Source organism: Lissotriton helveticus, chromosome 7, assembly GCF_964261635.1.
Source record: "Lissotriton helveticus chromosome 7, aLisHel1.1, whole genome shotgun sequence".
NCBI classification, from domain to species: domain Eukaryota; kingdom Metazoa; phylum Chordata; class Amphibia; order Caudata; family Salamandridae; genus Lissotriton; species Lissotriton helveticus.
In genome coordinates this window covers 522,148,679-522,172,995 of record NC_136068.1, presented here as the reverse complement: position 1 = coordinate 522,172,995, position 24,317 = coordinate 522,148,679, and the positions used below count along the sequence as shown (strand labels likewise).

At 44.0% G+C, this 24,317-nt stretch overlaps 1 protein-coding gene across 1 annotated transcript in view; it reads left to right on the top strand.

Annotated features, from left to right (window-relative positions):
* Positions 1–24,317, top strand: part of RNF112 (ring finger protein 112) — a 224,447-nt gene that overhangs the window by 124,836 nt on the left and 75,294 nt on the right. Inside the window, exons 5-8 of the mRNA XM_078652573.1 lie at positions 6,801–6,938; positions 11,038–11,142; positions 13,299–13,349; positions 16,423–16,479. Of these exons, the coding sequence (XP_078508699.1) occupies positions 6,801–6,938; positions 11,038–11,142; positions 13,299–13,349; positions 16,423–16,479 (351 nt within the window). The remainder of the gene's footprint in view (positions 1–6,800; positions 6,939–11,037; positions 11,143–13,298; positions 13,350–16,422; positions 16,480–24,317) is intronic.

The window sequence follows — 24,317 nt, the reverse complement described above, 5'->3', positions numbered from 1 at the left end:
ATGCAATGTATGTTTCTCCCAGGGATAACATTACAGCGTTTGAGGCTCGTGCCTCAAATCTGACAGCTGTATTTTCTGTTTCTGAAATTCGCCAACACGAAAAGTACTTACCTGATCCCAAAGATCTTGGTGTCTATAATTATATAAAAACCTGTTTTATTTTTACAAATTGGTGTTGAATTTTCCTATTTGGTTTGTTTCTCATTTATTGACTCTTTGTGTGCAGAAAATGCCTAACATTCTCCTCTGATAAGCCTAAGGCTTCTCGACGTCACTACTACAAATAGAGCACCTTGGGATTGTTAAAGCAATGCCCTGTACGCTAGTAAGGAATTCCTGGACTCTCTAAAAAAAGTGCACCTTCTTTTGGTACACTATATAGAGAGCCAGCTTCCTACAGAGAGCAGATACTCTGAGCAACCTCTCATATGGCTCACCACAAGAGGGAATTTAATCCCAATGTGACGGAAGTGGTATTTTCAAAAATTGGGTTGTACATGCGTTAATGTCATCACCATGGCCCTGAACAGAAGTGCCCCTCGGTTTTGTACCATACTTTTACCTCTGAATGGTTCCCTAGTGGATGCCTTCAGGTTCAACTGGTTGCATTCCCAACTATTGTTCTTCACTATAGAGTCCTGCAGAATCTAGTACAGGCGATCCTAATCGCCTCGGATTGTGCTAAAGAGCAATTGTTAGTGAACTGTTGGAACTCAGAACGTATCCCCTTCTTTCCATCCTGCATTGGATGGACCTGGTCTTTCAGCAGAGTGGTCCGGTTCGTGTGTGACTCTTGAGCAGTGCCGGAGTACCTCTGCTTACCACCTGAAGTAGCAGAAGTCTTCGTGGTTACTACGATACACAACACATAACCTATTTGTGAAGGTCCCTAGAACATGTTTGTTCAGTGGTGTGAATAAGAGCGTCTGGACACATTTCAGTTATGCCTTTCCAGTGCTCTGCACTTCCCAGGCCTCTAGTCCCAAATGACTACCATAACATATTATTTGACTGCCCTATACACCTTCATGTGTCTCCCTGACCAGCCTCACCTATTTTATTCAACACTAGTGAGGAGTTTTCTGAATGGTTTGCTTTATTTGTTTTATAACACTCTGTTTATTATTCCTCTGTGGTATGTACATTTTGTGTTAATGTTCCATTTGAGCCAATACACAGTTGCCGGTTTGACTTCTGACTTTGAAAACCACCTTTTGGGCGCAATACCTTTGGCCCATAAGGAAAGAGAACTACAGGCCCTTTCAGTACAGCAATCATTCACAATCTACTGTCCAGGCAAACTGGTTGTTCCTTTTTGTCTATCCATATTACCAAACAGTATTTGCCTTTCACATGTGGCAGTGTTTAACTCTTCCATTTGTTTACACTACCTTTCATCCCACCGAATAGGAGGACCGGATGCATAGACTGGACCCCAAGCATGCAATGTTTTACTACATTGATTTTAATCAACAGGACAGAATAGATGATCAGCTGATTGTTAACTTTGTTTGTGCCATGAAGTGCATAGTGGTGACAAAGTACACCATCTTGCCGTGGGTTACCTTTCTTATTACAATCGTCCATGGCTCTGCCAAAAAAGACCCTCTGGCTTGCATTCATTCCTGCTCACTATGGCGGGCTCTGCTGCTCTCATCAGATCAACTTGTAGTTGGCATCTGCCAGGCAGCCAAGTGGACATCCTTTCATGCTTTCACTAAACACTACTGCTGCACAGCATAGGTACATAGTGATGGATACTTTGCCAGAGCTGTGTTGCATGGGTTTCATGTATAACTGGCACTACTGCGAACCCACCCCATGCAGGGTATGGCTATGAGACTCATTCTACTGGTAAGGAGTGTGCTAGAAGTATCCATCCGAAGAAAAAGTTGCATAACTTCTGTAACAGAATTTCAGGTGAATAATTTATCTTCCTGCAGATTCCCCTCCTCTCTCCCTCTCCACCCCTGAGTGTTAGTGCTGTGATTACTTAGATCACAAGGTATGCAAACATATCAGATGGTGTACGGTCACGTGCTCTCTCTGTTTGTCTCTACACGCCTCGTGGTGTGCTGAAAAAGTACCAGAATTTGATGCCAGTGCACGGTGTACTGAAAAAGTACCAGAATTTTATGTTAGTCGCCACAAATCCAGGGCTGACAGAGCCGTGATTGAAGTTGCATGGTGCCATCCGCTGGCGCTGGAATGTTAATGGTGGGAATAAAAGTTTTCTGATCCAGGATAGTATCTGGAGGATATTCATTAGGTTAGGAACCTGCTGGAAGCCATAGTACCCATCAGAAGTATAACTACCCAAGTAACTTTTTCATCATTAAGGTGCATATATATGCTGTTAGGCAAATCTATACTTCTCTATATATATTTACCTTGAAGATGTAGTTGATATTCAGGAGTCAGTGTTTTTTTAGGTCAGTATTAAATACATGATATTGTAGTAGAACACACGTGGTGAGGGCATAGGTCCGGTGGGAGGGGTGCTTGGGATGTGACATTCCCCTAAATAAATGCATTATTGACTTGATAGTTGGGTCTGGGAACCATGATTCAGGTCTACTATGCATGTGTTGGTTTTAATTCTTGTTTTAATTTCACTGAGAGGTTTTAACTTCTTCATTTTTAGGTCTCGCTGGCGAAAGCGCAAAGCGTGTTCTCGCCGAGACACTATAGTCGTCGGCTCAGCCGACAACGAGTGGAGACCAGAGATGGCCACGTGCAGCATTGTACAATGGTAGTTGGTTGCCTGCGTTAGCTTCTACAGTAGACAGTATGGCAGAACAGATCACGAAGTGCGGCTCGTGAACAGTTCACGTGACTTTGTTCGCCTTTAGGTTTCGGTTTCGTTCTTTGTACTCGTGCGTGGTGAGACGCCCTCTGGGGAGGAGGAGGCCATTGGAGAGGAGGAAGGAGCGGCGGACATCCCCTACTCTGAGACCCGGGGTGAAGAGGAGCAGGGCAGCAGGGAGTTGTGGCTGAGCGTCGGCGCCCGCGGAGGCACCACGACGAGCAGCAACGGAGACGGAGGAAATGATGGAGGAAGGGCAGCGTGGAGCAGGGGGAGTCTGCAGAGGAGCAGCCGCCGCCCCACAAGGCCAAAAGACTGGTATGCTTGTTTTTTACTGCCATCACCAGAGACCGCGAATAATGTTTTTGTCTCATGCTTCTCCCTCTCAAACTGCAAATGTAAGTATGATCGACGGCGACATGAAAGCAGGAAGGGAAACGGGCATAGGAGATCAGGTTTAACTTCAATTTTTTTTGTTTTTAATTGTTTAATTATGGAACATGAGCAATGTGCACAAAACACACAATCTGAAAGCTAAATAATTTGCTATCTGTGTCAGGGGGCTCCCTAATGAATATGCCATCCCTGCGTCAGGGGGTGCAATTAAATGAAATTCGTCTGCACTTGAGTTCACAAATCGGAGTGTAGCAGTTGCTCAATAAATTATGTGTGATAATTTAGGGTGTACTTCTTGCTACAAGTGCCTGTGACAGCTTTAGACTAATTGCAACCCGGGATGGCATGCTCCTTCTAGAAGTGTTTTGTTTATTGTTTATCTGAGCCCCGCCACGGAGCCCAGGGCTCCCCGGCTGCTCTTTCTCCTTCTCATCTGATTCATCATGATCAGCCAGTTTGTTAAATAACTGCCCTTCCCTGACATAAATCATCTCAAAAAAAGAGAAAAATATATATTTATACGCATCCTTTGGCTCGGAGGAGATTTCACCCTGGCTCTGCTTGCAGGAGATAAGCACTTCCATCCTCAGAGATTTATCCCACGGGGACGTTCCCTGCGGATCTAGGCTGAAGTGTGGGATGACCTTTATTGCTTTATATTGGCTTCGGTGAGGGCCGGTTAGAAGTGTTTTTACAAGCAGGCCCTGTCAGGCTTAGACTACCCACACGTCTTATTTATATTTTTTAAGACAGCGCTTTGTCGCCCCTCAGCCATACTTTTAAGTGGCAAGAGCCCCCGGGGACTCCCCAGGAGGAAGCGGCCCTTTCTTTTGTCCCCACTTCAAGTGCTGACATTAAGACTAGGTTTCTTTTCCTTCCATTGTACAGTTATATTAATTCTGCTAACTTTCAGCCTTCATTGCTGACAACAAGCCTTTTGGCTTTTGCTGCCTATTGCATCAAATTTCCCATCAAACCGTGTCAGCCTCGGAGGTCAGAGATTCTACCAGAAGCTTTCGATTTTTTTGTTGTTTGCCATCTGACTTAATGGGGCAGGTGTTTTCTAAATTGCTTTCTATAGTGGCAGTAACCCGTCCAATATTAGTCAAAAGGAAACTAAATCAGCTATATGATCATTTATCAAGACAGAAGCGGAAGGAGGGCCTCAAGCAGGCTGCTCGGTACATAACCACGGTTTGAGATAGCTGAGATCAGAAAATAAGACAACAAATGCTGTGCAGTTTGACACAGTGTTACCTAAACAATCACCTGCGTTTTAAGGTCTCGCTGAAAGCATTGCTTTAGCAATGCTTGTTTGGCGAAATTATAGTAAGGCTTTCAAAAGTCTCCCCACACACACACACAGCCCCCCACACACACAACCCCCCACACACCCACCCACTCACACACAACCTCCCCCCACACAACCCCCCACACAACCCCCCACACACAACCCCCCACACACAACCCCCCACACCCACCCCCACACACAACCCCCCACACCCACCCACACACACAACCCCCCACACACACCCACACACACAACCCCCCACACACACCTCACACACAACCCCCCACACACACAACCCCCCACACACACAAAACCCCCCACACACACAAAACCCCCCACACACACAAAACCCCCCACACACACAAAACCCCACACACACAAAACCCCACACACACAAAACCCCACACACAAAACCCCACACACACAACCACACACACACAACCACACACATAACTCCACACACACAACCCACACACACAACTCCCATGCGCACAACCCCCCACGCACACACCCACACACACACACCCACACACACACACCCACCCACACACACCCACCCACACACACACACCCACACACACAACCCCCCACACACACAACCCCCCACACACAACCCCCCCCCCCACACACACACACACAACCATCTATCTATCTATGGCCCACACTCTATCTATCGCCCTCACTCTATCTTTCTATCTTATCTATCTTATCTGTCTCATCTGTCTCATCTGTCTGTATTTCTGCCTATCTATCTATCGATCGCCCTCACTCTATCTGTCTTATCTATCTTATCTATCTTATCTGTCTTATCTGTCTTATCTGTCTTATCTGTCTTATCTGTCTTATCTGTCTTATCTGTCTTATCTGTCTTATCTGTCTTGTCTGTCTTGTCTGTCTTGTCTGTCTTTTCTGCCTTGTCTGTCTTGTCTGTCTATCTGCCTATCTGTCTATCTGCCTATCTATCTATCTATCTATCTATCTATCGCCCTCCCTCTATCTATCGCCCTCCCTCTATCTATCGCCCTCCATCTATCTATCGCCCTACATCTATCTATCGGCCTCCCTCTATCTATCTATCGGCCTCCCTCTATCTATCTATCGCACTCACTCTATCTATCTATCGCACTCACTCTATCTATCGCATCCCCACAGCATCACTCAGCACCACCACAGCATCTCTCAGGGGCACCACAACATCACTATGCGCTACCACAGCATCACTGAACGCCACAGCATCACTCGTCGCCACCACAACATCACTCAGCGCCACCACAACATCAATCTGTGCAACCATTCAACAACTGGTTCAAATATCTTCTCTCAATGTTTTAAGCTTTATTACAAATGTCACAAAAAGATGTTCATATTCTACTTATGTTCTTGGATTTTCGTCACAATAAAATACACTGAACATAATCTTCACAAAAGTCATTTAAAAAAGTTTAAGCTACTGCCATTATAAATTACAATAACTTGTATTTAAGTATTATTTAAAAAAATTAAAAGCCATTGTTATTTGTAATATCAATACATGTAAGTCACGTAAATACAACACATATTGCAGTACAAATGCTATAGGTGTCACATTTGCGAAAGTTAAAACTATTGGCATTGTAAATGACAAAGCGATTAATTTCACTATTTTCAAAACCAACACATAAATAAAAAAATTGTCATTTACAATACCAATAGCTCAAACTTTCCTAATGCGAGACCTATTGCATTGCAAATGCTTGTTTGGATTGGGACCTTACACTTTTATGTAGTCCCTGGTTTACCCAAAAATTTAATAAATCTGCACCCATAGAAGTATTTATTGACTAGGTGTATATTTACAATTTTTTAGAATTCACAAACTTTTGCAGTTCTAAGTTTGGAAAGGTGATGGTGTGAATGCGTGGAAATCATCTACCCACTAGCGATTTCTTGTGATAGTATTCTTTCTAGGTCTGGCGAAATGGTAGAATAAGCTTGCATCATGTTGCGAATCTCACAGTACTCTTGTTACACGTTATTTCAAAATGTACGCTATGTTGCATAATTATGCACCATTTGTTGCAAAAATTAACAGCGAATGGTGCAATTAGCAACATTTTTTTACAGTGAAAGCACAGGAACAACAGAACTTGAGTGGCTGTTGTTCACCGTGCTCTTCTTTAAATGCATCTTCAAGCCAAAAATTGTCGCAATGCTCCATAAAATATAGACCAAAATGATGGGTTTGCATTTCGCTTAATTTTTCATCTGCTCCTCCAGAAACTCTTCTCTGTTTCACTTCATTGTTGTTCTCTGCACTGTTCCTTGCAGGAGTCGGAGGACATCTCTTGGATGGGTGAAGAGGAGCAGGTCCTTGAGGGTTTTGAATGGAGAGCCGGTGTCCAACCCGCCACCAGGGGACTGTGGATCTGGAAGAAACCCTTCATCATCAATAGCAATGGAGAGAAGGTATTGAGGGATACTGCCTCTTGTCCCAGGGGGGCTCACTGTGCTCCCCACCTACAGAAAAAGGACAGAATGTTAATATTTGGACAGTTGTTCTACAAGACTTTGTTTCTCACCTTAGGTTGCACTTTTGGGCTCTATAATTTGCCTGTTGTAAATAGTAGTGAATGTTGGTACTTAATTAGGATTTTTTGTACTTCCCCTATTTATCAGACATTGTTCTGCAGTAACTCTTCCTTTGCACTTCCTTCTTTGGTTGCTGCACCTGGAATCAAAGGGCCTGCACATTATAATCAAGTGAGTGTCTGAGAAGGGAAGCCTTTGTTGTAGATATCTTCAGTATAGTTGAAATTACTGATTTATCCAAAGTGGCTGTACTTTCCGCTCTCATTGATTGCAGGAAGAACATCAGTTCTTGAAATGTAATGCATATTAGTAACTAAAATAATTTTGACGGTGAAATTAATTTTGATTACTTTTCTGCTTTCCTGCTTTTATTTTACTCAAACACCAATTTTGTTTGCAAGACAATGGGCCACATTCTTCGAAGGGAGACTATCAGAGTACCACTGTTAAAGGGAATGCTGCCAGCGACTGAATATGTGTCCATTACACAATAGTAAAATACTGCCCTACCACAAAATACCTTGCACCATACTACCCCCAGTGGCATTACTGCACACCAGTATTGGAATTACCATTGGCTTTCCAACTGTAAGAAATTCAACTGACTATATTTGGTAAACATTAGATTAGCTATGAGCTGTTCCTAAGTAGTATCAATTCCTGACATCTACTGCAACTGGAGGTATAGCTCGGGAACAGTCACTGACACCAGTGTAATGCCAGAGGAGTGGTTTAGTCAACTTGCTTCTCGTCCCTACAGTTCACACTTGTGTTTTTTATTTCCGTTCTGCCTACTGCCAGTGATACGTTTACATCTGTAGTAGTATCTCCAAGCTGCTGAACAGCACAATCACAGGTGATGAGTATCACACCCCTAGAATAATATGTGATACAAATACCATATCAGAAGTAGTGTTTAGTAAAAGCATGGAAGGTTGTGCACATGGCTGCCTTTCAGATGTCAACTAATGGTTGATCTGGTGATTACGTTTTTGTTAAATCTTAACAGAACCCTTCTTGTCAGCTTAACAATACAGTAAGCCTGTGGTTAAAACCTGCAAGGATTCCAACTTGTGCCTTACAGGTTACACATAACTGTTTGCAAAGTGTGTATATCGTACCGAGACATTTTATGAGAATTGTAACTTGTCACATGCAGGTTACACATGGATATCAACAGAAGCCTAAACCCACTGAGCTACTGCACACAAAATATGTTGTTGACCACCATGTTATATGCAGTGCTTCCCAGCACACACCCAAATCCATTGAGTAATTTCATGGTTATAAAGATATCTTCAGGTCCCCGCCCCACTCGCACCCTCACACCTCTCTCTTTTTTTAATTCTTGTTTTTAATTCAAGTTTTTATGATGAAGACATGTACAACAATTATAACATTACAGTGTTTCCCCACACATGCCATACGCAGTTCCCATGTGATGTGGCACAAGGAGATTTTGTTTATTCGTACTACATTACTACAGTGAACAGCATACTTTAGCTCAGTCCAAGACCACAGGACGAGCAGACGTCCACAGTGTCCGTCGACACCAGGGGTCACCAAACTCCAACAGCCTTCTGCACTTCTCCAGAGACCAATTCCTTACTAAGAGGACCTCTCGTCTGCACCAGGGAATACTGGGTAGGGATCACCATTCTCCCGCTCCAGCTGCTCCATCATTTCCCCTCATATCTCTAGGTCATGTTCCACATTCTCATAAGTTCTCACCCTTTTCAGTCTGCACTTCTCGGCTATAGTCCACTCCCGCAGGTCAGCCAGTCATTGGTGTAGCAGGCGGTGGGACTCCGACCTAGTACAGTGTATTGCTATACGCCGCCTTGCTAACACCAGTCCGAGCACAATAAACCTTTGACTCATCTTCATCTCTGTTTCGAGTATCAGTAGGAGACTGAGAAGATCATTTCGAGCCGTTAACTCTATCTGGGTACCTGTGACCTTTTGAAGTACCCGCATCACCATAGCCAAGTAGCCCCACCGCCTCTGGCATTCACATGTCATGTGTAAAAAGTTACCTGGGATTGTACTACGTCTAGTGCAGCCCTCTGCTCAAGCAGGAAATATTCTGTGCATGCGCTGTAGTATAAGATAAGCCAGGGGGGCGCTCCTCCACGTGGGCGGAGGCACGCTGCCTCACTGCTTTCTCGCAGTGCGAGAAGCAGAAACGTAATATGGTATAAATACCTTTTTTACGTTTCTGCTTCTCACACTGCGAGAAAGCAGAAGGGTTTGGTTGGGGGCGGGCGGGTGTGCATGTCGGGGAGGAGTGGCTAGCCCAATGATAAGGGCGCTGACTGTTTGGTCGGCCCCAGGGCCGACCAAACCAGTCATGAGTGCACTACCGTTCTCTAAATGTAGGCTGCATGCAGCCTGCATGGAGAAAACTGCCTCCCCTTGGACGCCTGTAGGAGGAGAAGGGAGGCTGCCTGCTTCTGCTTCCTGTGAGCAGAGAGAAAGCAGGAAATGCAACCAGAGACAAAGGTACGTTTTTAATTTCTTAATTTTATTAAATTAACACCCCTTCCCTGAGCACCACCCCGCGGGGCCCCCACACCCGTGCACCCCCACCTGCAAGTCCTGCCAGCTGTGACTGAGATAAGCATGGTGCAGGTAATGGAACTGCATGAGCTTAAAGAGCCCATTACTAGCAGTTTCCTTCACTTGGGCACATACTCACTTCCACTCGCCATCTGTAAGTTGTTCTTCTAAGTCTACCTTCCAGCTATTGTGTACAGCCATCGTTTCAATACGTCTGTCTCCCTTCAACGCTGACAGCAGACAGCCTTGTTCCTCTGTGGGCATCTGTTACCCAGGCTGTCTGCTACCAGGCAATACTGGCCATGTCGGCACCAAAACCTGACCATACAGAGTGGCTTGGTCGGCAGTCTCCATGGCACTCCCACATAAAAATTCTGCCATGTCTCTAAGTGACAAAAGACACACAGATGGTGGACGGAATGCAGAGCAAATCAAACATTCACCCCCAGTCAAAAGATCTGGGTTAAAACCATCGTTATTTTGCTCACCATGCCACCCCAGTTTAGACCCAGCCATATGCAAATCAGTCTTGAGCCTGTGCCTCATGTAACAGTCCAGCCCGAACTTCCAAGCCATGTCTTCCCTGTACTGGAAACAAGCATCCTGCAACCGGTTTCGGGGCATCACTCCTCATCAGCCACAGGGCACCAACAGCTTTTGGCCCTGTAAAAGAATGCTTTTTTAAAATACCTTTTTTGGTTCCATTGCATGGAACACATAATAGCATGCCACAGCCTTTACCAGAGCCTCTTTTAACCCCTTCCATGCTCATGACGGAACAGTTCCGTCATGAGCCCGTTGGCTCATTAGAACGCTCAGCACAGCGTGAAAATTCGCGCCGCTCCGAAGCGGTTAACCCTATAACTTACCACTAACCAAATAGTATACACCCATTTTCAGCACATAGTTTATTTGTTGACTGAACTTTGCAGGCAGTTAATAGACCCATTGTCCAAATACATAACAGAAACCACCAAGTTGAAAATGTCTTTGATACCTCTCAATTCCAGTTAGGCATTTATGACTTGCCTAATTGGTAGCATACTGTATAATCCTCTCCTAATATTAAATTGTTTTCTATGTGATCATCTTGTCAAGTATTTTTGTTCTCTCCTCTTGGGTTTGTGGATTGTCTTTTGTTTTCCTTTTCTTCAAAATAACATTTTCGCAAGTAAGAGTTTACACCAAATTCAGGATTTCATTTGCTTACTGGAAAAACATTTATGATATTGAATCAATTATGGTGGTAAATGTCTAGTGGCAGCAGCTCCACTTCTAGCAGAAGGGGTGGAGCTTGACACCACAACCCCATTATAATAACTTTGTGTTCTGTTAGAACAGTCTGCGCTTGTATTTACAGCGATTACTTTGTAGTGTATCATGATGCTGTCTGTGACTGTGTACTCTCATTTGGCAGATTGCGGTTTTCTTGGTGGATACAGAAGGCTCCCTGGACATTATAGGCGACAAAGAGCTCACCGTGAAGATGTCTGCAATGAGCATGCTTCTCAGCTCCCATCTGGTGAGTAGAGAAAGAACTGGCATACACGTGGCTTCCTCAGAGCCTGGATAGTGTTTTTTTTGTTTGCCAGAGATGATGCTGTGCTATCTACCCCCTTAGTTTGAAAAAGAAAGGGGGACTGCTGCAGTCTTTAGACTCATGGAAGGCAGTACGGACGTCCTAGCAGCAGTTGGCCGAAAGTGCTGCTAGGCTTATCACCTTGTTCCTAAAATCTGAGATTAAGTTTGTATAGAAGGATTTATCCTCTTAATTCCTCTGTGACACACAGGTTACACAAAGCCTAGCTTGCTATGTAAGTATCCAACCCTCCACACTCATTGTTTTAGGGGCTACCCTTCACTTGAAAATGACATATATTTCTTTCAGACTTCCATGACTTGGTGAAATGGCTATCCGTCTTCACCATTCAGTGTTCAGCTTCCAGAAATTCGATCCAGCCTCATAGGCACGTGTGCTTTTCCCCTTAACTCCATCCACCAAATATTCAAGAGGTACTGGGTCACTATTTCACATGCGTTTGATCGCATGACAAAAATTTAACATCCACTTTATCAACCTAACCACTACATTGCGAGATAAGAATAGTTTAAGTAGATATGGTGTCAAGAATAGTAGATATATTCTTACTTTGACAATATAGTGAAAGGTGATGTAGTGGGTGTGCTAACTACCTTAATATAGTGTCATATAACCATTCGAGAAGTTGTTAATTTACTATTGCTAAATTCAAAACCAACTTTTTTCGATGAAAAATAGTCGACTGTATTGCGCCTGGCTAAACAACTTAGTGAAAACCTTGTTGCATAGATTGAATACTGGGACGGAACCCAAAAAGCTACTATATTGCCTCTTCAGTCAGCTGGTTGCCTGATTGACAAATGGGTGGACATTTACTGTAGCTTGACCCGAGGTTTGTGCAGCTGTGGTCCCTCGAGCTCAATAGTTCACTCTTGTCTTGGTAGACCTAGTTATCGGATTCTTGTTTACTGCTACCAGATGTGTGTGAAGGAGTTGCTTTCTGTCTTCCATGAATGGGCTGCTGTAGCCACCCTTTTTTTCACACTGTTGAAACGGTACAGTCTTAATTTTCATTATCTGGGGTGCTCATATGAGGAGCCCGCCCATATGATTAGTTTTATACCTTGTGTAAGAATTATGAAGAGGATTTGAACTGAACTGTTAACTGGAGCTGGCAGTAGTTGATGTTAAATGTTATGTTCATGCCTTCAGTCACCTCTGCCATAGATTCCAGGAAGTTAGAACCTGAAGTACTGGTCAGAGATGATTCATGCATTATAACTCCGCATACAAAATGGTGGGGAGGGCCTCTTAGCCACATATGTCTGTTTTTATTGGTTGTGCTCTAGTTCATCCTAAAATAAAAAAGTAATTTTCCAGTGAATAGTGTCAACCACCATCACTGTGCATGGAAATTCAGTAAGTTTGTGCCACTGTGGATTAATGCCACCAGTTTGAAAATCTACCCTATCACTTTTTTGCCATCCAGTGCTTTGGGAATCTTCTGACAACCCTCACCATATTCGACCTCTAATATTGGGTATGACCTTATTCGGAACTTGCCTGGTTAATAGCATTTAGGAGGGAGAAAGACCAGTTACTTAATGTGGGGTGAAAATTCTCACTTGCATCCCTTCATGTCAATGATTGGTTGATTGATAAATTAGCAGCACAGTCGGTCTCTTCAACACCAAGCCACTTTATATTTAATAGTTAGCCAGCAATATCAAGTCAGAAATGAGTGTTGTGATGCATGTTGGCAATATGAAGGGTCACCCAGGCCCATTTCACTCCCGCCACAACAGCATATGCCTTCCTTAGTTACACACTTGGTTTTCCTGGCCTGTTACAGATACTCAGGTCTGTCTGCAGACCTTGTGTAAAGATAGGATGTGCATAAGAAATGAAGAGGGACCTGCTCAGGTGGTATCTGTTAACTGGGAGAACTGCCTTGATTCATGCCTCTTCCCAACATTTGGGAAAGAACTCAGTGGACAGTCATTAGGTCGAGCAAAGCGGCCTCTCCTCAGAGCCTGCTAAATAAAAAAAAAAGTCAGAAGCCATTTTCTGTGTTTACCTACAGCTCATCATAGGCTTTATGTTTACCACTCATCAACTTTCGTCTGGTTCTCTTGTAGATCTTCAATGTTTCCTGCAGCTTGAAGGAGACGGAGCTGGAGTACCTGGAGGTGAGTTTCTTGTATTTACATGTTGAGTATATGCAGCCATCCAAGTAGCAGAACATACTTTTCATGTGGTGGACCCTGGGTGTTGAATCACATTTATGCATTTGGGCTTGTGCGCCTGTGAAAGAGGTGGAATTTAGGGTGCTTGCCTATGTTTAATGTATGCAGTTGGTCCAAGTTTCCAAACCCGCTCAGAGGGGTGAAAAAGCCGATGTAGAATGATGCCAAGGGGATATCACAAAAACCATCCATCTAACCCTTACCTAAGAGATGGTTTATGCATGCCATCCTGCTCCCTCCTTGGTTCCTGAAGTGAATGGGTACCCCCTTACCCATGTCCATGATCAGAATATGCAATGACTGGTTAGGACGACTGAGGAAAGTCTGAAATCAGACGGAACCAGTGGCCCAGAGTGCAGTCACTGCTCCTGGCTATCCGACAGCCTTGCTTTAAATTGTATGCCCATGACTACAGCAGTACCATGTAAAATGTGCCGCTCTCCGAGCATTTCTGAGCACCTTTGTGGCTTAGGTGCAGTAATTCCAAGATCCCTTCCTGTGCCACAGTTGTATTCTCTATTGCACATGGCAGCAGAAGCCCTGTGGATAAGTGATTTACACCATCGTACTGAGCAAACTGGGCTTACTCAGGGATCTAAACCAGCATTGGCAATGCTGAAAGGTCTGACTTTAAAAGAATGTTGGATGGCAATATGAAGCTTTACATGTAAATAGCATGGGAATGGATATGTATTTGTGTGGAAGCAAAGAATTGTAGAATAATATTGGTGTACGTTGAAAGATTAGGTGCAGTTGCACTGTAAAAATCCATGGAGGTTAATAACTGCCCTCCTCCCATCTGTGCTGCTGGCAGAGAAAACCAACATAAATGATCTATTTATATGAAACACTTTCATAGAATTACAACCCCCTCGTTCCACTTACAGTGTATTCCATTAGGCAGAACTAGGAGCGACAGCAATTTTGTATGTAAACAGGAGAGGCTAAAGTGTGAAGGCTGTCTGTGTGCGAAATCTATGGCTGTTGTCTGCCCTGCTGTTTCCGTGTCGGGGCAGAAAAGGTGTTAGCCATGTATAGAGCACCCACTTGGTTTAAGGGCAAAGTAGCCTACGACTCGACACAGTAGCGTATATACAGCATGCTGTGCCAAGTGTCAGATTGTTTTCTGCAAAATACCTGCAATTTCGCGAAATTGTGTGTATTACAGGAAATCTATTCTGCTTGTATGTGGAGTAGCATTTCTGTGTAAAAGATGCCTAACCTAGGAAAGTCACATGAGACACGGGCGGGATCCTGCTTTGTGCGCTAAAATCAGACTCATTTTGCACACATCTCTTAATGCACAATTCTGAAATTATTCAAGATTATAATATTGCACAGGTCTAACATTAGCACAGTAATGAAGTGCACAGCTTACACATTGCAGGCTCTGTATCAGTAGTCAGTAAGCAAATGATCCTTCTCAGGTTGTAAAATCCCAATAAAGAGTCCTGGGAAAGCCCTCATGTCTCAAGATTATGGAAATGGTGAGGCTTTCTCTCTATCCTCGCATTTTGGAGCTATTACCGAAATAAGAGTTGTGTGTTCTAGGTGTATCTATCTTCACAAGTTTCGGTCCACGCTAGACTACCCATTACCCGACTCACTTTAACTGGAAGTGTGCTGTCCCAACTCTAGAAGGGTAGGTGACCATTGGACACAGGAAGAAAACATTGTAGACAGCTTTGCATAGGCCTGTGGCTCTAGCATAGTGGTCTCCCTCCTTTGCTATTGGTGAGTCAAACTAACAATTGGTTGTCCAGAGCCCTGAGCTAGGCACTCTAAATGCTAGATCTGTCCCCCTGGCAATCTAGGTGAAGCCAGCACGAACCTAGGATGTAAGTGGAGTTCTGCCTTGGGCACGCTAAACCCAACAAAGGGTTTATAGACTTATTTTAGGGTCCAAACATTTCTTCCATGAGATTGCTGCTCCATGTCGATGTCAGAATCCGAAGCCACTCCAGTCTCCAACCAAAGCGTTGAGGTGCTCCCCTGTCCACCTTTTCTATGCCCCGGAGCATGCCTGGTCATTAGAGGGTGCCGGCTTTAGGCTCACCCCTTACATTGCACTGGACCTGCAGCTGACCTTCTCTCCATCCCATCATGAAAAATGTGATCTCTTACTTCCAGAACTCTTACCCCACAAAGACCACAGGCATCCATCTACCCAGTCACCCAACCAGTGCCATTTATGCATTGCACAGGTTAAAATACAGAGAATCCGAAGCAGTCTTTCCTCTTCCTTCCTGTTGTTAGTGGAACCTGCAGCTATCAAATACCCTTGACACATTGTTCCTGACCTGCATTGACATCACAGTGGGTGTGTGGCATTAAGAGAACTTGTTATACCCTACTTACTAGTATAACATGATAATGTTATACCCTACTTACTAGTATAACAGAACTCTCACCCTCCTAATCGGGATCTCGCTTGTGACATGGCGCTGCATGCATGAATCCACCACCCTGAACAAGTGGGTTTTAGTAAAGGTAGGAAAATGTCCGGCTTCCAAAGGGTTGTTAACTAGCTGAAAAAAATTCTTCCACCACGTTGTTGCTCTAGACACGCTTGAAAAATTACAGTGAAGAATCAGGGTGAACGAACACTAAAGCACTTTAGTTGTTCCCAAAGTCTCATTTAATTTTGATGCAGTTTCGTATAGGGCTGGATAAACCTTTTGGATGGACATGTATGAAGTGGGCTCAGATCTAATTGGGGGGGCGGGCAAAAACAAGCCCCTTGCAATATGTACTGCAACTATATTATCCCTTGCGAAACTAGGCCAGACCTAAAAAGAAATAGGCTCTTCTGTTTCACAACACAACATTAGAAAGAAAATCTGGATGCTTGTCTGTAATTACTGGGCCTCTTTCCAAAACTTTGGACAAAGGGACTCACTGTATCTTGCAGTAGCCTCCTAAAGCATGTTGTTTGAGTACTAGTGGAAGGATGCACAGGTCTTTGCTGCCATTTGTAGCTCGGCGCTGTTAAATAACAAGCTCCTTTTTTGAACAGATGTTTGCACATGTGGCGGAGGAAGTCGGGAAGACATTTTGCTTGGAGGCCATTCAGGTAAGCATTTCTTGGGTTACCATCCCTGCCAACAACTGGAACGGGTGCAGAGTATTCGCACACCTTTATCAGAGGGTTTAATGGGCTCTGCAAACTAGGACATTTTCGGATAAGCTGGTATCTTTGAAAGACCACTGTGGAAGTTTGGACTCAATCATGTGTCTACCGAGAAAAACTGTAGAGGTTTTTTATGTCGTTTTCGGGCCAGTGCTGTAGGCCACACCTGGAGTATTATGTTCACGTTTGCAGTCCACTGACTGAATTTTACGTTACCAGCAATGTGCCGCTAAGGGGGATTTCTAGTCATTGCCACTGAACCGCACATAAGAAGTCTACCTTTTCCCAGTCTGGTGATCCCAGACAGTAATGACATTGCACATGTGTGTAGCTGGAAGACTCGCTCAGATAATCGCTGTCCCTTCCAACTTATTTACAAATGAGCATCTCCTGCTTCTCTGGCCCTAAGAACCCTAAATGTGGTTAAATAAGAAATAGTCATACACTGCCTGTTTTGCGGTAAACTTACAGGTTTAATCAACACTATCCCTCATACAGAAGGGTCATATTACCCATCTAACTGATAAAACAACACATATTTATAATTACAGGTGCACCTCGCTGTCCACCTTTTGACATATTTATTAAGCAGTTGTTAGGGTGCTTTGCATCTTGTTGTGGTTACTAGGGAGTGCTTTTGGTATTCATTTAAGATATCTCTGCCATCATCCTCCTCGAGTTCCACAGCCTCTTCTGGCCCTTTACTTTGCAGCTACTGAGGTTCCAAGGTTAACAATTGGGAAGGGATTGTCCACCTTAACGAGGATCTCTCTGGTTTTCCCTCTCCTGCCAAAAAGCAATAGCAATAAATGAATGAGACATAGAAAACCTATAAACCTGTATGGGATTTGTTTCCTTAAAACCTCTTTGATACAGTGAAATTTGATCAAAGGTTGAAGGAGTCAGTGATGGGCTGAAGCTGTGTTTATGACCCTTGTCGGACCCCCTCTCCCTGGACAAGGGAAGTCAAGACCCACGTAAGCTGTTCTCACATCTCGCTTTGCTAGCCCTGTAAATGTGACTGGCCGGACTCTACCTGCCTACTAGCATTCAAAAGAGCCCTGGTTTCTTCAGCTTCAAACCATAGCCAACTGTGACCGCCCGACAAGCCCAGGGACTTTACATGGTTATTACTCAAGTTAGGCTAGTTACGACACATGCAGCTCTTGAGTCCACAAGTGTCCTGTTCTAGCTTCGGAAAGTGCTCCTCATTGTTCAAGTTTTTTTTAAAGGACATGCATTCCCTGCAGCCCCCTGTTAGTTCCATGGCAGAAGAGCATATTTCCAAAGACACAACCCTTTAGTCGTTTCTCATGACTCTCATTCTTTCATCAAAATAGTCTTATTTCAAGCAGTCGCTTTCTCTCCTCGACTCGTGCCAATCTGAATCTTGCCTGTGTTGTCACTTGTGAGTCACTCAGTCCTCATGATATATATATAGACTCACATCCCCATCACTGCAGGCCCACAGTCCTGCATCTGCAAAGATTTGTCACACTGAACATAATTTCTCTGAAGTCACTCCTCTTTGCAGACTTACTATGTTTTCAGGATATCTGCGCTAGAAAAATTAAAGACTCTAGGGCCTATTCACAAAGATAACTTACACTTTTAAGTAATTTGCAAATGTAATTTGCTCCTAGACTTTTGAGTAACTTTACTACTTTTGGCTGTTCACCGTTTGAGTGTAAAGTTACTCAAACGCGTAGCCTTATGTCTTCACTAGAAACAAGGCGGTGGAGCCAAATTTTCGAGTGTAGGTTACTGCTGCCAAAATAGAGCAAAAATAGGTCCAGCGCCCAAAATGGCCAATCACTGGTACTGCAACACCCTCCCTTAGAAATCAATGGAGGTAGGGATGTAATTAAAAGCCCATAGGAAATAATGTAAAATTAAACTATTTAAATAATTAAAAAAACATAAACTAACTTAGGGCCTCATTATCATGTCAGGCGGACTCGCGTCCGCCTGACACCATTGCGGAATCGGGACCGTCCAACCTCCAGTCGGCAGTCCTGACCGCAGCATTAGTCTCATTAGTCGCATTTCTCTATGAGAGCTTCAGCTGCGGTCGGAAACCACCTGCAGCACAAGCTCCCATAGAGAAATAGGAGTTTTAGTTAATCCCTGCACCGCGTGGCAGGCACCACATGGTGCATGCCACTCAGTTCAGGGATTGACAGGGGGGGCACCATATGTGCTCCCCAGCCCCCCAACCAGGCACCACTGTTGCAAGGGGAAAGTCGCTTTCCGACAGGCTTTTCATGTCAGAAAGCCCAACATGAAAAGTCTGTGGGAATCCGACATCATAATCCCTACGGCAGAAACACTGTCCTTAAGGGATTACTTGCCGGTTCCGCATGGCCGACGGGCTCCTTGAGCACGGCGGAAGCCAGCCAGAATGACCATCCGGTTTCACTTCCGACCACCGTCATTTTAATACAGCTATCGAAAGTGAAACTGAAGATGTCGGTCAGAAAGCCTCCGACAGACATCGAAATGAGAGCCTTTATGTTAATAAAATCTAAATGTAACACATTTATTTAATTTTAAAGTATTTAATTACATTTTTAATTTAAAAATTAATGTAACATTAAAATATAATGTAAGTCAAATTCATTTTATTCACTACTTATAATTTATATATTATGACGTTTTTTTGGTGAGAATGTTTTCAAACTTTACAAAATAATTGTATTCAATATATTGAAATGTATGAAATATTTATTTTAAAAATAGGTTAATAGTGCAGATTTTAAGTTTATTTTCCCTTTAGTTTCCCAAAGGGAGAGCTCTGCACCGGAGTTTAATATTTATTAGAAAAGTATTAAAAGAGATGTATAGAAGTAATTGAAAGAATTTTAAAATATAATTATATTGAAACAAAAATTATTTCTACATTATTTTATCAATTCGAAAAATGTTCTTAAAGTATTTTAAAATAAAATAGATTTTTTTTTTACATTACATGTATTTATATTTTTAACTAGTTGAAATAATTAAATGTAATATAACTTTCCTATGGGGTTTTCTTTTAAGTTCCTACCTCCATTAAGGGAGGGGGTTGCAGTACCTGTGGTTGGCCATGTGTGGTGCTGGTCACACTCCAGCTCTGAGCTGGAGTACATTTACTACTGTTTCGGGTATTTTATGGCTGTAGTAACTTTAGCAGTGCAGTTACGAAATGCTTTGGGCTTACCCTTTTGTGGGGGAAGGCATGTCCCTTTCTAACCCCCTTCCTGGCCTTTCCTAAACCCCGCCTTACTCACCCCTAAATCGCTCTTATTTAGTAGTAAGTGTGCCCCTTTTTCCAACCCCCCTGGTATCTCCCACATTTACAACTAAGTAGTACACTTATATGTGTGATTATCAGCTCATAGAAAAGTTGGAGTGGCAGAGGAGATTCACACTTGTAAGTTCTTGAACAGCGTTTTATAGTAAATAAGTAGTACTAATTTATATACTACAAAATGCAGCTTGTAAATCATTCCGACTGTGCACAGTACAGTGATGAGTGGCGGAACTGGTGTGTGATTTTGCTTCAAGTCCTGTAAGAAAAATGTCATAAGGGACTTTGAAGTGAGCCCTATCAACAAAGATTTAACCAGAGTTTAAGAAAAGAAAGGAGAAATATGTTAAAGAAGGTGGAGCACAGGAAGTGAAGGTCCTTGCTGCATCACCCTTGGGGGCCTTCTTCACATGACCAATAGAGTGCAGTCCTACCTTAAAAATAATGTACACAGTGATAAATATAAAAAGTGAATTAGGTTAATGTAAAGCTGTATAAATTGATATACTAACATCTTAGGTTATGCCCTATAAATCACAAAATACAATTATAGACAGTCTGTCTCAGTGTTCTACGTAACTTAAATGACATTCCTGCAGTAAAAGCACAATCTAACCCAAAGAATCACATGTGAAAACATGTGCTGGGCAAATCATAAAAATGTAGAACTTGGACTGGTTTGTAATCAAGGTAAATAAATCCATCAAATAGTATAAACACATGGCATAAGAAAATGCAGTAAGCTGACATCAAATAAATAATGCCAAAGGAAGAGAGAAATGTAAATCGTGGGTATGTAAATCACACTATTGGCCTTATTATGATGGCGGTCAGATTGTTTCGTCCAACTAGGAGTGCGCGGTCTCGACAGCCTAATTACGATATGACCGCCATGCTGGCAGTCCTAAACATCCCTTTTCCCATTGCGGCTTGTTCTGCAGCCCGGAAACGTGCCACAGCGAAGACGCAGTAGAAAAAGGGATCTTTTGGAACATCCATGTACCGTGAGCCAGGTACCATGTGGTGCCTGGCACACAATAGTGGATGTTTGAGGGGGGCACCACATGTGTCCCTCAGGCCATTTAGTGGAGGCCCACAGGGGACAGGAGCCTTTTTAGGGGCCTCCAAAGTCTCTTCCCGACAGCTTTTCCATCGTGGTACCACTATGAAAAGGCTGTTGGAAAGGGACATCGTAGTTCCCTATGGTGGTGGCTGCGCAGCCACCACCCCCATTATAGGGATTACGGACCGACCGAAGCCCCATGGGCTCCTTGAGCCTGTTGGAGGTTTCGGTCTGTCCCTCCGACCACTGCGGTCTGACCGACCACATTGTAATTTGGTCAGACCGCTATCCTGGATGTCGGGCGGACCGCCACTTACGGTGGCAGTCCGTCCAACATCCTAATTAGGCACTATGTGAGGGGCCAGCATCAGTCATGTATACACCAAGCAGAGGGAGATGCACTCACTCAGGAACTATCCATGGTACAGAGTGTCAGGAAATAAAGCCTAGAGGGCAAAAGGGGCATACATGATAAATAAATATGAAATCAAACTGAAGGTCACACACCAGACCGAGTGTGCAAGGATATAGCCCACGGGGGTAAGGATTAATGAGCAAACCTTAAAAGAAATTTGTATGTATTTAGTAAATGGCTGATCTGCACTCGCAAAACAAAAATAGCTACAGACGCCCTGAAATGGGTAAAAGACTAATGAAAAATAAATCTTACCTATGCAGGAACCAGACATCCAGGTGCTGCATAGGAAAGATGGGTAGGGGGCTTCTGCCAGGAGGCAACACAACAGCTAGGTGAGATTCCCTTCCTTTCTTCTTGAAATCAACATGTAACTGTTAAAAAACAAAATTTGCTTGGAGTTACAAACCGCAAAAGAAAAGGAAACCCACAGAGGCTACAGAGCTAGCAATACCCCAATACGAATATACAACAAAGTAGCCAGAGTATGCAGCAAACTACCAAACAACATGGGGGAACTACTCATTGCCTAAGTGGACCCTTAGTACTTCTTCAGAGTTGAGACCTCATGAGCTCTTAGTTTCAAGGTCTCTGCTAGATCTTGATTCTTTTCTCCTCAGTGTCCGCGCCCTCTTCCCACCTCTATTGTGTTGTATGACGTGTTCTACAGTAAAAAAGTTGAATTTAGATCTGTCCCAGAAATGAACCTCATCAAAATGTCTGGCATCAGGATAGTGGGGATCTGCCTTGTCGGTGGCTCTCATATGTTTGAGAACCCCTTTCTTGACTGTATGTACAGTACTCCCCAAATATCTTTATTGCAGGGAGACTCAAGGATATAGATAACATACTGGGAGTTACAAGTGAGGAACTGAGTGGTGGCACCTCAAAAACGTTACTACTTCTGCTGTTCTTGCGAGCCTTGCATGGCCACAGGAGTAAAGCCCTTTGGCAGATGGTCAGTAGTGTTGTTAATGATGGTCATATCACATTTGACCAGTAGGTCCCTTAGCGAGAGGTCCTTCCTGTAGGTCATACTGGGTCTATTCTCACTGTACTTCCCAATGACTGGGTCAAATCTCAAAATATTCCAATTCTGGGAAACCGTGTTCTTGATGTTATTGGAGCACACATTGAATGTGGTCACCAGATGGATACTGTCTATCTCAGTCTCCTGTATCCTGTTCTTGAATATTCTCATCCCTCTTGACTGTTTTAATGCTTTCAGTGGCCTTTTTTAGTACCCACCGAGGATATCCTCTCTCTGAATCTAGTAATCATCCTCCTTTTTTTCAACCTCAAATGACTCCTCATTACTGCAGTTCCTCCTTGTCCTCAGCAGCCACGCATAAGGGATACTCCACATGAGTCTCTGGGTGACTGCTGAGAGCATGGAGAAGGCTGTTACCCACAGTAGGTTTTCTAAACAGGCTTGTTACAAATTTTATTATTCCGAACATGAATCTGTACTTTGAAAAACACAATACTGTCTCAGCTGGTGGTACATATAAACCTCCGATTGAGAGTATTATCCATCATTTTGTCCATAGACTCCCTTGCAGGTCTTTGAATACTTTTCCAGGTGATAAAAAGGTCATCAATATAGCGCAACCAAAGGACTTTCCTGTCCATCCCTTCTGCTGTGTCCTCTGCGATGGACACCTGTTCCTCCCACCACTCTCATTAAAAGTATCTATAGCATCATACAGCATTTAAGGGATGAAAGCGGAAATAGGGTGGAAATCACTAGGAAAAGAACAATCATATACAATCCCCAGATCATCAAGAAAACTCTCCAAATTTGTGTACTTAACCTCTTCAGTTTGATTAGTCTGTAGTGCATCTAAGGTAACAGATAAATCAATGCCACCAGTTGTGAGATTACTAAGGTTATCGGATATCCCACTTTTTAGGTCTCGCCTGTCGATGCGCATGCGCATCGAGCAAGCGAGACTATAGGGGCTCATCCAGACTTTATCTAACTTGCAAGGAATCGTGGCGATTCCTTGCAGTGCCCGTGACTTTTAAGCTCAATGCGCATGTGCATTGAGCTTAAAAGCGCGTGCACATGCCCCCAGCCGCCTGCCTTGCCTACTCTCTCTCACAGCCTCCCCCAGCTCCGCCCCCTCACTACTTGATTGCACGGCCGCTAGGCCGTGCCTCCCCTACTCTCCTCCCCCCTCCTCCTCTCCTCCCCTGCCTGCCTGCCGCTAGGCCGTGCCTCCCCTACTCTCCTCCCCCCTCCTCCTCCTACTGCCGTGTCGCACCTCTCCCCTCTCCGCCCCCTCCCCTGCCAGCCGTGTTTGTTTATTTTACCCGCCGTGTCTCTGCTGCTTCCCCCTGTCCTGTCTCTCCTCCTCTCCCTCTCTATACCCTCCCCCTCCCCCCCACCACTCCCATCAAGTCCCTCTGGCCCTTCCCTCCTCCCCGGACCCCTCCTCCCCTGCCCCCTCCTCCCCTGCCCCCTCCACCCTTTTTGTTTTGTGCATGAAGACGCACACAGATTTATCATCGCCTCCTGTGGAGGAGAAGTTGCTGAACCTTTATTACTCCGCGGCTCTCCCGCCTCCTTTACAGTGCATGATGGGCTTCATGGGACACTAAACAGTGTGGCTGTAATCTCTCTCTGACACAGGTAACCTTTCCTTATCACTTGTAATTGTTTTTTTCCGCCTATGTCTTTCTGCCCGTGTTTTTAAATGTCGGGTTCACCCTACGGGAGTTCGTTAGTGCGGTTAATTATCTAAATTCCATCGGCACATCCACCCCGTCTGCACTCACTTTTATCAGCACGTCCTCCACTTCTGCACTCGACCCTTCAGGTAGGAGCCTCTTTAAACGTGTGCACGACATTGTTGTCATTTTATTAAATAAAAAATAAATGCCTGCATTGCATGTTTACTTTTTCAGAAACTGACTGGGGTCACCTACTGATATGGCAGGGATCTTACATTCCAACCCTCCAGAATTGGGTGGGAGGTTCAGGGCGCTTGCTTTTATTTCCTCCAACTTCG